The sequence below is a fragment of the Natator depressus genome, chromosome 10 (assembly GCF_965152275.1).
Source record: "Natator depressus isolate rNatDep1 chromosome 10, rNatDep2.hap1, whole genome shotgun sequence".
Taxonomy (NCBI): Eukaryota; Metazoa; Chordata; order Testudines; family Cheloniidae; genus Natator; species Natator depressus.
In genome coordinates this window covers 23,346,919-23,363,406 of record NC_134243.1, presented here as the reverse complement: position 1 = coordinate 23,363,406, position 16,488 = coordinate 23,346,919, and the positions used below count along the sequence as shown (strand labels likewise).

General features: G+C 42.3%; 1 protein-coding gene across 1 annotated transcript in view; it reads left to right on the top strand.

Annotated features, from left to right (window-relative positions):
* The window catches only part of CIITA (class II major histocompatibility complex transactivator), a 68,151-nt gene extending 54,015 nt beyond the window's left edge, over nucleotides 1–14,136 (top strand). Inside the window, exons 13-22 of the mRNA XM_074964640.1 lie at nucleotides 257–1,967; nucleotides 2,072–2,245; nucleotides 3,705–3,776; nucleotides 5,438–5,518; nucleotides 6,934–7,026; nucleotides 7,694–7,777; nucleotides 8,634–8,717; nucleotides 9,951–10,034; nucleotides 12,446–12,541; nucleotides 14,123–14,136. Of these exons, the coding sequence (XP_074820741.1) occupies nucleotides 257–1,967; nucleotides 2,072–2,245; nucleotides 3,705–3,776; nucleotides 5,438–5,518; nucleotides 6,934–7,026; nucleotides 7,694–7,777; nucleotides 8,634–8,717; nucleotides 9,951–10,034; nucleotides 12,446–12,521 (2,459 nt within the window). The 3' untranslated portion in view covers nucleotides 12,522–12,541; nucleotides 14,123–14,136. The remainder of the gene's footprint in view (nucleotides 1–256; nucleotides 1,968–2,071; nucleotides 2,246–3,704; nucleotides 3,777–5,437; nucleotides 5,519–6,933; nucleotides 7,027–7,693; nucleotides 7,778–8,633; nucleotides 8,718–9,950; nucleotides 10,035–12,445; nucleotides 12,542–14,122) is intronic.
* Nucleotides 14,137–16,488: the final 2,352 nt, after the last annotated feature.

Sequence of the window (16,488 nt, the reverse complement as noted above, 5' to 3'; positions counted from 1 at the left end):
TCTAGAATAAGTTGTCTGTTGTGGGGAAAATGTTTTGTACAACAGTTGTGGAGCTGTTCAAAACTTTCTGAGTGGAATTCAATCATTGCTATATTTTAGGAACTAAATGTTTTCTGAAAACTGCCAGGGGCCAGAATGTTGGTGCATTTAAAGAGCATTATAACTTACATATTTAAAACATCTAAATGTTATGTTGAGTCCATATTTCCTTTCAAATACTTGATTCTTCAGCTCACTTGTGCTTTTGTTTTTCTAGAGCCAGTAGAAGCTTTCTGCACGTCACTTAAGGATTATTTCCAAGATGTGTGCAAGTTCATGGCCATGGACCGTGAAGTAACCCTTGATCACCTTTACATTGATGGGGCTCTCATGCAAGGTCAAACTGAAACAAAGAGTGGGAAAAATATCATCAAGGTGATGGAGAAGGAGCTGGTAATATACAATTTAGAAGAGAAGGAAAAAGCAGCTATAGAAAGAAGCCAAATATTTCAAGTCCTGGGAGGGAAAGAACTAGAGACGAAAGTCGTTGTGGTGTTGGGAAAGGCAGGAATGGGTAAAAGCATTCTTGTTCAAAAGATCTGCCAAGACTGGTCCAATGGAAAGTTTTCTCAGTTTGAATTTGTCTTTTGGTTTGAGTGTAGACGGCTGAGCCTGCCTGAAAAGCAATACAGCTTGAAGGACCTGCTTCTTGAGCTCTTTGTCAAACCTCGAGAGGGAAGCGACGAAGTCTTCGAGTACATACTGCAAAATCCCGATAAAGTCCTCCTCATCTTTGATGGTTTCGAAGAGTTGCAGGATCATGATGGCTTTACACATTACTCAGACTGCCAGTCTTACAAGGAGCTGTACAGCATCAGAGAGCTATTTGCAGGGCTCTTCCAGAAGAAGATACTCAGTGGCTGTACTTTATTGCTAACAGCAAGACCCAAAGACAAATTTAATCAGTATTTATCCAAAGTGGACAAGATTATCGAAATGATAGGGTTCTCTCCACAACAGGTAGAATCATATATAGCCAGATATTTTGAAGGGCTACCATACAGTGATGATGCAGTGAAATTAATCACAGATTGTCAATATCTGTTCAGTCACTGCTACAGCCCTGTCATGTGTAGATTCATTTGTTTTCTCTGCGAAATGATGTTTGAAATGGGAGACAAAGACCTGCCTTCAACACTTACCAGCCTCTTTGTAAAATACCTTCAGCAAAAGCTGATACCTACACAAACAGATGTGACAGCCATAGGAAATCAACAGCACATTACCAGGCTAGCTCAGTTAGCCTGGTATCTTGGAGAAAAGAATCAAAATGCCCTGAAGAGCAGTCTTTTTCCCTCTAAAGAAGTTAAGGAGTTTGCTCTGAAATATGGCTTAGTACTGCCATTTACGTTCCCAAAACATTCGGGAAACAGGGAGGAAGAATTTGGGAGTGTGTTCTCAGATTTTGTTATCCAAAATTTTTTGAGTGCGCTTCATCTGGTGCTCACAGAAGAGATCAAGGATAAAAGCCTCACAAAGTACCTCTCACTACCAGCCAGGAAGAAAAAGCCTCATAATTGGTTAGATTTGGTGCCTCGATTCTTGCCTGGGTTATTGTATCTCCAGCATGATCCATACCTCTGTTCTCTTTCAGATGAGCATGTAATGAAAATCATAACCAAGAAGCAGAAGACACTCTTAAAATATATTAAAAAAATACAGATAAGTGATCTCTATCCAGAAAAACTACTTGAGCTGCTCCACTGTGTTTATGAAACACAGGACAGCTATCTTTTGCAGCATGTGGCTTTAAGGCTCAAGGCTGAACTTTCTTTTCTGGGCACTCTTCTTACACCCCCTGATGTCTATGTGCTGCATTTTATTTTAAAAAGATCCCCAAAGGAGTTTTCCTTGGATTTGAGGAACAGCGGCATTAACCTACAAGGGCTGAAACACCTGGTTGGCCTAAAGAGTGTGACATCATTTAGGTTAGTTATTTCTTGTTGGTAATTGTGTCATGAGCATTATAGTGGGACACACCTTTTCATGCAAGGGCAGCGACTCAATAAACTTGTGTTTTGACACTTTACAGGGCCTCCCTTAGTGATACAGTCAGGCTGTGGGAGTCCTTAGAGCAAACAAAGGAATATGAGCTGCTGAAGATTTCAGTTGAGAAATTTGGTATTGATCCCTTTAAGGCAGAAACTATGAAGGACATCAGTGACCTTTCTGACCTTGTACGAGTACAAGAGAAAATGATCCACTGGTAAGATCCTATCAGAATTAATGACGTATTTACACTTCAGTGCTTATAAATTATGAAAGGCCCTGGTTTAGTAACAGTCCAAGAGAGTGAAGTCCTCCATTTGGAAATGCAGGAAATGCTCTGTTGCCCCACCCATGTTTTTCTGCTGTAATACATCGTGAAAGTTTGGAGGTGGGGGGTGAGGGTCCCACTCAATCTCTGTACTGAAATGCCCACAAAGAAGACGGTTGGCAATTTGATTATTTTAGTTCAGGCCTTTTACCTATAATTTTTAAATCCCTTATCTTCTAATCCCTTTTAATTATATATCCCACGTTGTCAGTGTGGCTCTGCCCTGTAGTGGCTAGAGTCTGCTATTGGCTGTCAGCTAAGAGAGCCAGTCTTTTATCTCCGACAGCAAAGGCTTGTACTTTCAGAAGCAGAGGTCCTGGGTTCAGTCCCTTCAGATGATCCAGCCGGAGGGCTAATTACAATTTCAAGCATGCACAATCAAAGCAGTTACTGGAAGTCACTGTTCTGATCTTGTATTTTGTGAATGTTGTGTGTTCCATCTGTTTGTTGTTTGTTATATGATTACAGGGGTTCATTCAAGCAGAGATTAGCTGCACGTAGGCAGGAGAGAGGACATTAGCTCCAGATAGTCCCAACTTCCTGACACTGCAGATGTTACTCACTTTGAAGTTTTACCTCTGGCTATGCTGAACTCAACCACCTAGCTTGGCCCTGGAGGAGTGGGTGGTTTGGTGTCCTACTTTGTAACCCCAGAGTGATCCAAGTGAGAAAAACTGGAACTAAGACCTTTAGGCAGACACTGCTGCAGAGCACACTGGACCCCGAGTCCCCTGAGGCAAAGCAGTCAGGGGAAAGATAGGCCTATCTAAGCCTTTATGCACACAGACTGTCTATACCAGGGATCGGCAACCTTTGGCACACAGACCGTCAGGGAAATCGCTGGCAGGCCGGGACTGTTTGTTTACCTGCAGCATCCGCAGGTTCGGCCGATTGCAGCTCCCACTGGCTGTGGTCCACTGTTCCAGGCCAATGGTGGCCGCTGGAAGCGGCAGCCAGCACATCCCTCGGCCCACGCCACTTCCCGCAGCTCCCATTAGCCCAGAACAGCGAACTGCGGCCAGTGGAAGCTGCAATCGGCTGAACCTGCAGACAGTGCAGGTAAACAAACCAGCCCAGCCCACCAGCGGATTTTCCTGACGGGCCACGTGCCAAAGGTTGCCGATCCCTGATCTATACTGTAGTTTTAAAAATACTTTTTCTGCTATATTTTATTTTCTTCCTCCTGTTAAGATCAAACAATACTTTGTTTTGAAAATGCTATTTCTAATAAACCCTTACAGCAAATAACCTGGCTCTGCACAAAGTATTCTTTGTGAAACAATGGGGTTTTTTTAGTTATTAAAAACTGTTTCTAATAGATACAATTATTCCATTATGGTTTATTTAGCATGGAAGATGCATTTGGCTGCAATATTAATGAAATTCCTGCTATCAAAAACCTCAGAAAACTAGAATTTGCGTAAGTAACACCCCTCCCCATTTGCTGAAATACTTCTGAAGTTTATAAGACTCTAAAAATAATCATTTATGTTATCTAAAGTTTGTTACAGTAAGTTTATGGTAAAAATATGAAGTAAACCCCATTTTATCTGTATTTTGCTGATCTAAACTAGAATTATTAATTTATGGGCAAAACCCAGAAACTCCTAGTGCCATACCCTCAACTGTTGTAAATCAACATATCTCCATTGACTTTAACAGAGCTATGCTGTTATACAGCAGTTGAGGATCTTGTTCCTTCAGCTGTAAAATACACTGAAGATATTTCCCTCATTATTAGCAATGTCACTTTCCATTTCTCATTCACGCTAAATTTCGATGATGTAATCCAATGGCTGACAAACAAATGAGGTCCCTTTCCATTCACATTAAGCCAGCTGAGCTGCATCATTACTCAGTGTCTATGTTAGTGTTGTACCATGTTTTGGCCATGATCCAACCACTTGGGAAAAGATTCCTGCACGAAACTGCTCTACTTTCCCATCTAAGTCTCTTGACATGAATGAGTGCCTGTGCTAAGCCATCTGTTCTAGCTGATTATGTCATGTAGGTGACAGCAAATACTGGGTGTCAGTGTATATCTGCTGACTAAAAACTATTTGCTTCCCTCTTTCTGAGAAAGGAATAGGAAGAAATAATGTTGAATTGGAAGGAAGGATTAACTTATGCACACTTAAACATCCAGTGTGAATCACTCTTATGGCATTCGCTCCATGGCGCTTACATCCAAATATTTGTTTTTAATGTAATTGGGGGCCGATTTCTCCTCTCAGTTGCACCAGTGTGACACTACTGTAGTAGATAATATAGCCTCCAGTGCAGAAAAACTACTTCAGTGGGGATTGTACCAGTATAATGGAGAACATGTGACCACATCCTCCACTCCCTGCTGCCTACATAGAATTTAAAGTTAAGTCTAGCAGCTTTCTCTTTGCTTGGCCCCACCTCTGAATTCTCAGTATTTTCTCTCCCCATTTCCTCTTCTTTTCTTTCCCCAAACTTGTCTGTATTCTGGGTCCAAATCTAGATGTCCTTACTCAACTGAATTCCCACTGAAATCAATGAGTTTGGTGTGAACAAGGACTGATTAAAAACCAAGGGTCAATTCTGTTGTTAAGTTGGTGTAAATCTGGAGTAAGAACATTTAAAGTCAATGGATTTACTCAGTTTACACTGGTGTAAGATGAACTGGCATGTGACCTGTTGATTGAAATGGGAGTTAAGTGCAGCCAGTGGTAGAATTTTCTTTTAAGAAGAGGGGAGACAAAAATAACCTTGATCAGGTTTTAAATACTTAAAATGAGAGAAATCTGAAATAGCAGGAAATACACAGCAAGGTGAGATCAGATATGAATGAAAAGCATGTTGCAAAGAAAAATGAGGGAGAGGAACATGTGTGCAAAACTTCCCCTGTGTGAACCTCTGCTATATTTGATCTAATGTTGTAGGGCCATATTATGCAGCTGCCAAAGCAGAGCTAAAGAGGCAGTAAAGAGTTTTGCTTAAATACAATTGCAGAATCTTGTCTGTGGTATGGAAAAATGGATGCTGGTAACAAAACCAAAATCACATGTTGTGCTGTTTATGTACTGTGAAATGACCATAGTTTTTTCCTTGCAGGCTGGGTCCAGCCAGCGGCCTTCAGGGATTCTTAAAGCTTGTTGAAATTCTTGCAGCATTCCCATCTCTTCAGCATTTAGAGTGAGTAATATTTTTTCCCCAACTGTCCATGGAAAGTGGTGGGTGGAACTTAACAGTAAACAGCTTCCAGGATCCTGCCTTACTGGCTCAGCTCATTATCCCATTATGTCCCAGATCCTGCCTTATCAGTGGTCAATCTCTGATGCTTCAGGGAAAGGCCAGCACAATTCAAAGGGGCTCCTGCTCCATGGCTCCCAGTGTGGCCTATAAGATTAGGAGGAGATTAAGATTGGCCTCAAATCCAGATTCCTAAAATTAGGGTGGCCATATTTTCCCAAAGGGAAAATGGGACACCCCACAGGGCCCGCCAAAAGCCACTCTCTCCTCCCTGCATATGGGGCAGCCCGAGCCCCCCTGCTGTCTGCCTGTGCGGGGCCAGCCCAAGGCCTCCCACTCCCCTCCACTCATGGGGTCAGCCTGAGCCTTCCCTGAGCTTCCCACCCACGAGGACCAGCCCAAGGTCCCCTCATCCCCCAGCACCTGGGGCCAGCCTGAACCTACCCTGCCACCCACCCACATGGGGCCCTCCCAAGGCCCCCTTCTCCACCCCTGGTGCATGGGGCCAACCCAATACCCCCTGCCGCCCACCCATGTGGGACCGGCCAGGACAGAGTTGCTCTTGAGCCCTCCCTCCTGCATAGGGCTGGCCTGACATTGCCACGTGCCCCCCCTGCAAGTTCTTCCACCTCCTGCTAGGGGTCGCACCACCACTTTTTTGGCAAAACTCTGCATTTGTCCCGTTTGCCAAAAAGGTCAGGACGGCCGGGACAGGACTTAAAAAAGGGACTGTCACGGCCAAAATGGGACATATGGTCACCCTACCTAAAATCCCTTCCACCCGAGGGAAGTGCAGTGAGAAGATGTTCAGTTTTTCTCCTCCCTAATCCAGGAGGGGAAGCAGTGGAGATGATTGTTATCGCATCTTTTTTTTTCTGTACATGTAGGGAGGAAATGCAGTTGGGATGCAACTATTTCATAACTGGTTTAACAACGTTCATTTTGTAGTGTAAGTGGGGCATTAAGTGCTGCTGTTTGCATATCAAAGGAAGTGGGTCATGCAGTTCTACTCTTTAAAATCTTCTTAGGCTCAGAGTTTGAAAAGCAACGAGAGCTGCTTATTTGAAGAGCTCCAATACGCAAGATTGCTCTTACCCAGGGCTTAAATTCTTATAGAGTATTTCCCGCAGTGTGCTCCTCCCCCCAACATGCTATAAAAACTCCAGAGGGTTTGAAAATATTTACCAGGCCTCCACTCCAGACAGCTCTGGCTGAATTTAAGTCCTGCACTTACCTGATTGCCTGGGTCCATTATAAAGAAATAGCCTCTCAAATTTATGAGCAGATATCTTAGATGGTCAATGGACAGAAAATAGTTAAAAGGAAACCTAGTAATGTCTTGCTTTGTGGTCCTGCAGCTTGGATGCTCTGAGTGAAAATGAAATAGGAGATGAAGGAACAAAAAGCCTCTGTGAAGTATTGTCTGAGCTGACATCACTGGAAACATTGAAGTAAGTTGCAAGGTTAACAGTGCCAACTTCTGGGAGCCAGGAAGGAGAAATAGTTTAATCCTATGGCACTCAGAGTTGGGATTGTGCTTTGGGGCTTCCTAATTCCGCTTCAAGGCAAGCAGTTAATTTTTCCCAAGGTTGCCTTATCAATTTTTTTACAAGAACTACAGAGAAATATATAAAATGTTAAGTAAATAGTAAGAGAAATTTCTTAATGTCTGATCCTGCCATTGCTCCAGATGTGAAATACCCATTGGAGTCAGTGGTGACTTTGAGTGTGGATGGATGGCAGGGTTTAGCCTAATGAGCAATATATATATATTTTGTTCGTTTAGATACATTAGACACTGAAAGTCACCAAGAGGAGATTTCAGGCTTTTGTTTTTCAAATAGGGTTAAATCCTCTATCTGGTTTATCTGCTTTCAAAAGAAATATTGGTTACTTCCCTCAGGACTGCTCCACATTGACCCAGTCTTCTCTGGGATAATCTGGAAGGACAACATTATCTTAAATGATTCTGGGATGGGAAAATGGTGGTTATAGGGTCACATTCTCATGTTGCATCTCAGTGTCAAATTTATAGAGCAACATGGAAAAAAATTACCCAACATTGTGATGTCCTGGTTGTATTAAACTCTATTAACAAGAACATCTTATTTGTAATAGCTTATCACAGAACAAGATAACAGATCTGGGGGCAGAGCAACTAGCTACTGCTCTTCCTTCCTTATCCTCGTTAAAGACACTTAGGTGAGTGTTTGTATTCTATTTTATTGTTTTGTATAAAGTGTCCCTGTGCCTTAGTTCGGAAGATAATGACTATACTTGGAATGAATAATGCCCGCATACTGTAATGAGTTCACTATGGGCTTGGTGCTTCAGGCCTTATTCATATGATTAGTCCCACTGAAAGTGGTGGGACTGCTCCTTTGAGTAAGGGCTCCAGGACTGAGGCCTCTGTCTTGATAGTTCCTATACACCAGCAGCACCGGATCTTATTTATTTGGGAGAAGATAAATGTAAAATTTAATCTGATATGGAGATACAATAGTTCCGCACATGGAACTGCTATCCAGGACCCCAATCCTGTGACAAGCTTTGCAGGGGTCTACTCGGCAGAATCAAGGCCTAGACTACACCCAACAGGCTGGGACTTGACACAGGGTATATGGTTCATTTAGCCCAGTATCCTGCCTGACATGGGCCAGAATTAAGTGCTTCAGAGGAAAGCACAATAAACCCTACAGTTCAATTATGGAATAACTTGCTTCTAAGGGAAGCTTCTTCCTAACCCTTGTGCCCTGAAGCATAAAGATTTAGCCTCTGCAGGTTTTTAAATCATATCTAGTATAGCCAAAGTTGTTCTCATTATCCATTTAATATCTAATCCTATTTTTGATTTGTGTTTGTAAACTGAACAAGGGGAATACCTGACTCTCAATAGGACTGTAATTTGATATTTAAAATATCTTGAAACCACAATCTACAGAATGGTTGCAAATTAATAAGAATTAATCATACCCTAATGTCTGGAATTCTTTTCTTTAACTACTAGTGAACATTTTGCTTTATTTAATGGTGATCCTGCTGTCTGTGTTTTCTGCAGTTTGTACAATAACTACATTTGTGATGCTGGAGCGGAAAATATAGCAAGAATACTTCCTGCAATGGCATCTTTAAGGGTGTTACAGTAAGTAGGAAATCTTCAAAGAGGATAAAGGGGGGACAAAAGCTTGCTTAGATACTATAAAATCTTATCTTGAAGATTAATATTTTATTGCTGTTACCTTCAGCTGAGGAGTTTCAAATGCTTGAAAACTGGGAATTTGCACCGCTGTGTTCATAGGAATGGGAAGAATGGGGAAGGAGAGAATTTGAGGGGAATAACTGGGGAAAGCTTTGTGGTGACAGGTTGGGATAGGAAGAGGAAACACAGGGGGCAATGAATACGACATAAGCTTGGAGGGATGGTTACAAGATGGAGCCTAATAAAACATTAGTATTTATAGTTAAGCCTGAAAGACAATTCTGCTCCCCCTTTCAGAACATAAACAATTCTTACCCACTACAAACAGTGATAGCCACATGATTTTGAGAGGGCCAGTGAGTAGGGCGACCAGATGTCCCGATTTTATAGGAACAGTCCCCATTTTGGGGTCTTTTTCTTATATAGGCTCCTATTACCCCCACCCCCGTCCTGATTTTTCACATTTGCTGTCTGATCACCCTACCAGTGAGATTCTTAAGGGCACTTACAGGCTTATCTGACTCATTTGTTTTATTTAAAAAAAAAAAAAAGAGCAGTTTCCTTCCCCAGTTTCCTCAGACAGGAGAAATGTGTGTGTGCTGGGTCCAGGTGTAGTTACCAGCAATTAGAAAGATTTTAGGGACAGTTCCAGATATAACTGTATGTCTGGGAGCCACTAAACCACACAGAGTCTGAAGGGATTTGTGGTAACTTCTAGCACTTTATAGCACTTCAGATGCTTTATAATTAACTGTGCAGCGTGTCACAGTTAGTCTTGCCAGTACTAGATTCCTAAAATCAGGAGGAAAGGAAGCTGGTGGGGTGGAGGTGGAATGGAGGTGGGGGTGGGAGTGGGATTTTCCAGGCCCCACAACTCAACTTTGGACGGGAGAACATTTATCAGAGTAGAAGATTGAGTTTGGGATGGGAGAAAAGTGGTAGAGGAAGGTGGAATATTAGGAGTATGGAGAACTTGGGTGGGCCGAAGGGATGATTGCTCAGGAGATCAACTGTCTTAATCAAGGACCAGATGGCAACCTGAGTTTTCCTTTGAGGACTAATTGTATTTTTTTTAATTAATCCCCATATCTCCTTTTATCTCAAGGATGATGTTTGATTACTGTGATGGTTAGTGTGTCCTAGACTAACAGCCAGAAAATGTGTTTTTGCCTTCAGTGTTCAGTGTAACAAGATAACTGATGCCGGAGCCCAGAAGCTGACTGATAGCCTCAGAAAATGCCCCCACATCAAGAGTGTGGCGTAAGTCTCTGGACTGTGTCGTTGTCGCTTAGATATATAAACTGGGTTGTGATTTGTTCTGATGCTGGTCAGTGGATTCACCATATTTGCAACAGGAACCAAAAATATCACTAATCCAAAAGTAGCAACTGACTGGACAGAAATGTCTTCACTGCACTCGGTTGGTTCTAACCCCTTCTGTGACAACAAGGGCTAGGCTGTGCCATTTACACAGCCTGCATAGAGCTTTCCACCATGCAGCTTGCTCCCCACAATGTACCTGGCCTGCTGTGTGGGCTGGGAGGGGGGAGATGTGACCCACCTCCTGCCTAATGGGGCCACTCTGCATTCTAGGGTTCTTCCCAACCAAAAGGACGCAAGGGGAAGCTGATGTTCCACAGTCACAGTCTGGCCCCCAGTGTCTGTACGTGGGAACGTACCTTAAAAAGCCAACAGCGAGCATTAGCACTATAATCTGAGAGGCTAAATACCATTGTTTGGTAATGACAGCATAGTCAATTAAAACATTTTGATAGTGGTGATTTCATATGAAGTGTAACTGTCAGGAGAAGTGTGTGAGGACAGTAAACCTTTACTCTTCCATTTGGGAATTGCATGCCACTGGTGTTGGAAAGTAAAGGTTTACTGTCCTCACACACTTCCCCTCGACAGCCTGTTACACTTCATATGAAATCCTCACTATTAAAATGTTTTATTTGAACTCTGCTATCAAGTCAAACAATGGCATTTAGTTTCGTTTTCCTTTGTGTGGCACTGACTGGATTTACATTTCTGTACTCACTTCCAGAGCTCAAATACCAGGCTTAAAAAACATTGCAAATAGCATTTAGTTCACAGGCCCCAAGAAAACTGTGCTAATGCCAGTCTGACACAGCCTTCATCTTCTAGGGGCTGCAAACAAAACAAAGCAATGAAACTTTTTTTAAAAGTGCAGTGTCTGATGCTGAAATGTCTAGTCGAAGCCTGCATTTTAAAAGGCACTGCCGAGGGTGTTGGGCTATGGAATTAACTTACTTGGGCACCTATCCTACATCAGGTTTCAGAGTAGCAGTCGTCTTAGTCTGTATCCACAAAAAGAAAAGGAGTACTTGTGGCACCTTAGAGACTAACCAATTTATTTGAGCATAAGCTTTCTTGAGCTACAGCTCACTTCATCGGATGCATCAGGGATTGTAGTCACATAACTAACTTTAAACTGGCCTTTGCTACAGCACTAACAAATGGACTTACCGTTAATTTAATCTTAAACAAATCTGCCCTTATAATAGCTAGAGAAGGGATATTAACCTGGATCCAAACACTCCTATCTGGGGAAATCCATGTCTGGAACTGAACTTTGTGGCTCAGGTCCATTTCTGATAACAGCATTCAAGCTAAGGTTTGTTCACAGTAAAAATACATGCTTTCTAATGTAAGATCTACAGTATAGGACAACTCTCAAGACAGTTATGAGACCCAATAGCCTTGTCACTGCCCTTTTTATGATGGATTTCTAGAGCCCTCCTCCCTATGTCCTATCTCCGCTCAGGATCCCCACAGGCTCACCAGAACAGGGAGCAATTAACTCCTCTGGACTAGTGCTTTTGAATGTAATGGGGATTTATAAAATTCTTACTTGGGATGAAATCAGATTCTATAGAAATTGTACTAAACTCCTGTACAAATATAGAAAGCACTTTCCGCTAAACCATTTGGTAGAATTCTGTAGCAGGGATGTAGTTGTCTGGTCAATTCTATAACCAGGAACTCGAAGCAAACAGTTGAAAAGTTACCATTTTCAGATGTACTCTAGCCTTTTCCTTTCACCTTCTTCTGTGCTTTTATGGCACGCTGTATGCTCCTTCTCAGTGGCTGCAGTCTCCCGCCTCTCCCCTAACAATGGTGGGGGGGAGCTGTTAACTAAGGGGTAGAATTAGAAAGTAAGCCGGTTGTGGCTTGCCCATTGCATTGTGTTCTAGCTAACTTTGCATATGTTAATACTTCACATGACATCAACTTTTTGTGGCGTGTGAGGCTGCCAGTTCTGAAAGGCAGGCAGATGGGCAACCCCTTTTGGTGGCTGACCAATGCTCTGGGGGAGCGGAGCTGTCACTTCTGACAAACCCTCAGGGTCAGGGTTTTTGGTGGGAACTCAATACTGCTCCCAAAGAGGTGAATGTAACCCATTCTATGACCTGAGCCACAAAGGACTCTCTAAGTGCATGGTTTTCCCTTCCTCTCTTTCTTCCACCGAAAAGAATACAGTAAGTCCATTTGTGGTCATTAAAACAAAAGGAGGGAGGGATGAAATGTAACAACTTCAAATATATTTGAAAATGAAAGGCAGCTGTTGCAGAGAAATAGCAATGGAAGTTTGCAAGTTAAAAATTCTGCTAATCTTTTGTTTTCCTTTTCAATTCACTGTCTCTTAGGATGTGGAATCCTACTATTCCCTATGGAGTTCTTGAGCATCTTCAACAGCTAGATTCTAGAATCAGTTTGCTGTAGAATCAGCTGATCCTGAGAAGGTAGCTGAACTATTTTATTTTTTTTAAACCCTGTGATCTGGACACTCTGTCTGGGGAGTTGGTTATTAAGAGGCTCTTCGTGTGGGGACAGGGACATTGCTGGGTTGCAACAATTTGGGCCCTGAGGGGCAAGAGTCCTTTTTGATGAGGGTGGGAAAAGGCAATGTTTTAAGGGAGTACTGTTGGTTTTCATGGAGTCCTAGAGACATGGGGAAAGGGATCAGCTTTAATGCCAAGATCCTTGTTCTCTCCAGTGAACCCAAGGGAAGCCCTGCTGTGGGGGGGAAAAAAACAAAAACCAAATGATAGGAAAGCCAGTAAGTGGCCGGTAGTCACTATGGATCTTACAAAGTTTGAGAGAAGAGTCTGTCAACATGTAAAGATTTGAGCTATCTCCTGTTATGCCTTGGGAAAAAATTGACTACATTTGAAATCAGCACTCACATGGTCGCCAAGCCCCACCTCCATGATGGGGTCTAGTTAGCGATTCTGGAAGATCTTCTGAACACCATGCAACACATGCACTGTCCTGCTGCTCTGCTCCACCAAGAGGTTTTCACCAACCCACACGCTCCCAGGATTTGCTCCAAAAACACAATGGGTATTCCCCAAATCCTTACACAGGCAAAGTTGCTTCTTAGGCAAAGTCGTCACTGATTCCTTCCATTTGGTTTGAGGTGAGAATTTCAGGATTAAGCCCACTGTGTAGTGTATTCTTTCAAATGTTGCCTTACAAAGTGGGAGCTTCGCCACAGATTGACAGCCTAAATTTTCCAGTTCTACAAACATGTTTAGAAAAAATGTTCACAGTATTTTCTACTGTTTCCTTTCATGCTTAGTAAAAAACGCAGAGGATCTACAGTGGGAAGGCACAGTAGTTTGGAAAGTGAGGCGGGGGAGTGATTTGACAAGAGACGACTTGATCATATCTAGTTAGATCATATCTAGTTAGATCATATCTAGTCCCTTTTTCCCTTCTCCATTTAGTTTGTGGCTGGGAGGCAATATGGATTCAGGCTGTAAATCTTAATCCTAGGTGGTTTCTATGAAAGTATCCAGCGGGCATCTCTGATACTGTGCTACTATTCCATACAGTTAACGCTTTACTCGACATCATGCTGCAGGAAGCATATATACTGTTAGCCAAGCATGATATATTCAGCATCTTCCACTCACCCTCCTGAGTTACCAGACCTGCTCAGAGCACAAAATCTTTATGCATTCTGGTCATTGAATGGCCCTCTTTTCTCTCCACTGCATTTTATTATTAGATACTGGGTCTTTTAGTTTTTTCAGAGACTGTAAATCAAGACTCTGGCTCTGAAGTGTAAAGCAGTTTGCAGACTCTGATTCCACAGTTTGTTTGCCCAGTTCCCTGGCAATAAATTTGCAAGCCATTTTAAAACTGTGTGAGCCTGATTCCAATCTCGCATACACTGAATTAAATCAGAATTATAACCCTACTGACGGCAGTGTCACTAACACCAGTGTGAGCAAGATAGCTTTGATTTCATGGTGATGATAATTGGTGATGAAGCTAAAGGGCACAGAACTAATATTGTGCTTTCATTATTTTCACAGGTAATGTTAAGAAGAGGAAAAGCATTACTGAATTTTCCCATCTTATTTGCTGCTTTATGAATGAGGAAAAAAACTAGCAACTACACTAGCTTTCCTCAGAGCTACAGAATGGAAAATTATATTGGAGCTTCTGAGGACCATTGAAAACAGTAGACAATGAGGTCCAAATGCTTGTAGTTAAGCAGGTCCATTCAAATGCTGTTCAAATGGACTGATTCTGCTCCCGTTAAACAAGCCATTAAGAGTTATGTAGGATGAAGCTTCACGGGTGTAAAGAAGATCACGCTACAGCCATCACCCTTAAAAAATAAACAGGGGGTGCTTCCATCATATAAAACTGTATAATAACCACACTTCCCACACAGCGTGAAGAAATTAAGTCTATGGGAATGGTGAACTATAGCTGTGGATAAGGTGATTCTTTTTGTGATGCCCACTGTATCTGAAACTGCAGCTGGCATGCTGAGTTTGAACTACCAAAGTCCAGTGTTGGAGTTTTTCACCTCGTAAACACTAGGGTTTAGAACATTAGCAAGATAGCTCAGCCTACAGATGGAAGCATACTGACATAGGGGCATGAAAATCCCGGCATATTTACCCAATCCTATGAATTTACAGGTGGCAGCGTTTTTGTCAGCTGTTACACTAATCACATCTGGAGTGATAATGTTGCTTTCTTATGGTGTTTCGCCCAAATCTGTTGTTCACTTATTGTTGATGAAGAGCCCTTTAAATAAGATGACAGAAGGGAAAAAAATTACAGGGAAAGGTGAAATTACAGGTAGAAAATGTGAATGACTTTTAACAAAACAGCTTCACAAAAATCCACATACATTTAAATAGGTTCAATCTGCTGCACAGAAATCCTGAAAAATGACTTGTGGAAATATGCAAACAGATTTTTAACTGGTCTTGAATGAGATCTGAAAACTGACATATCTGAATGAATGGAACTGACTATGGGGAAGCTATAGAAAAACCTGAGGGCCCAAATTATTAACACAAAATACAGGTCAAACTACACACAATGCTTTTGTGAAGCAAAAGATTTGGAATTGAAAGTTTTGATTTTGAAAACAAATATGTATTCTCTGTCCTATTCATGTTCAGGAATTGGATTCAGAGTTCTGAGATCTCTCACTTACCCTTCCCAACATGATAGTAGAAACAGACTGTTCAACAATCACAACTTCAGTATGAAATCACAACTTCACATTGTTTCATGGACCACATTTACAGAGTCTCAAAGAACAAGGCGTGCTAGACAAGTCAATTTCAGTGTATCAGCACATGTTTAGCTGCTAGCCTCTGTATTTAGTTATCAAAATTCTGATCCTACTGAATTGAGTGGCGAGATGTTGATTTCCCGTTGATAATAATCATAATGATTTCCTGCGCAAAGAGGGACTGGAAATGGGAAAAATTAGATTAAATGGGAGAAGCTGGAGATGCCTTTACATACTCCAAAAATTGTAAGGCTAGATTCTTGCACCTCATTCTGGTGTTGCAAAGTAGCTCAAAGCTAGCTCAACCAGCTGCTGAAAACTAGCTTCATCAACTACTTGAAAATTTCCCCTTGGTAAGAGGAAACCCAGAATGGCATAGAGACTCCACCATCTCCCTCGGGTATAAGGACCAAAGTACAGCTGCATTCCAGCTATTCCTGGCTGCTGGAACAGCCCTTGGAGGTCAAAGGCAGCCTGGGGTAGCCTACTCTAGTTTAATCTGATGGCCAGCCCTTTGCAGACCCTAAATTCTAGGACAGGTCCTGGTGACTGCACATAGTTACCCATCGGGGCTAATGTTTCTCATTGGAATAGCTTTCCCACACTGTCACACGTTGGTTGGCTGATACCAGCCACGTGCAAAACACTTGAGGCAATGCATCTTCCTGTTGAACTTGAAAGGTTAGTGAGACGGTCATCTGGTCATGAGCAACCACAGAACCCTGGTCTCTGCCAACTTCTGAAACACACTCATATGTTCTCATTCCTTTGCCTAAAGGCAGCCCACCTTGAGATGAGCCTTCATGTTCTTTCAAACAACTTATATCTTTCTGCTGACATTTCTCTGCTTCCAGAATCTCTTCAGAGGGGATGAAGAGAGGACCAAATAAAGAAAAGGGGTAAGGGATGATTGAACCAGCCTAAAAAAAAAAAGGGATGGAGGGTGGGATAAGACCAGCTAAATGGAGGTAATGGTGAGAGGGAGACAGGACTGGCGGGAGATGGAATCCAGGCGATTGGAAAAGGAGCCAATTTCTTCATTTTGTGCCAGGCTTTTTAATACCTGGTAGGACAGGGGAAAAACTCTCTGTGGGGGGGAAAAAAACAAAACCCATCCCTGCTGCCCTTCCCCATTTCATC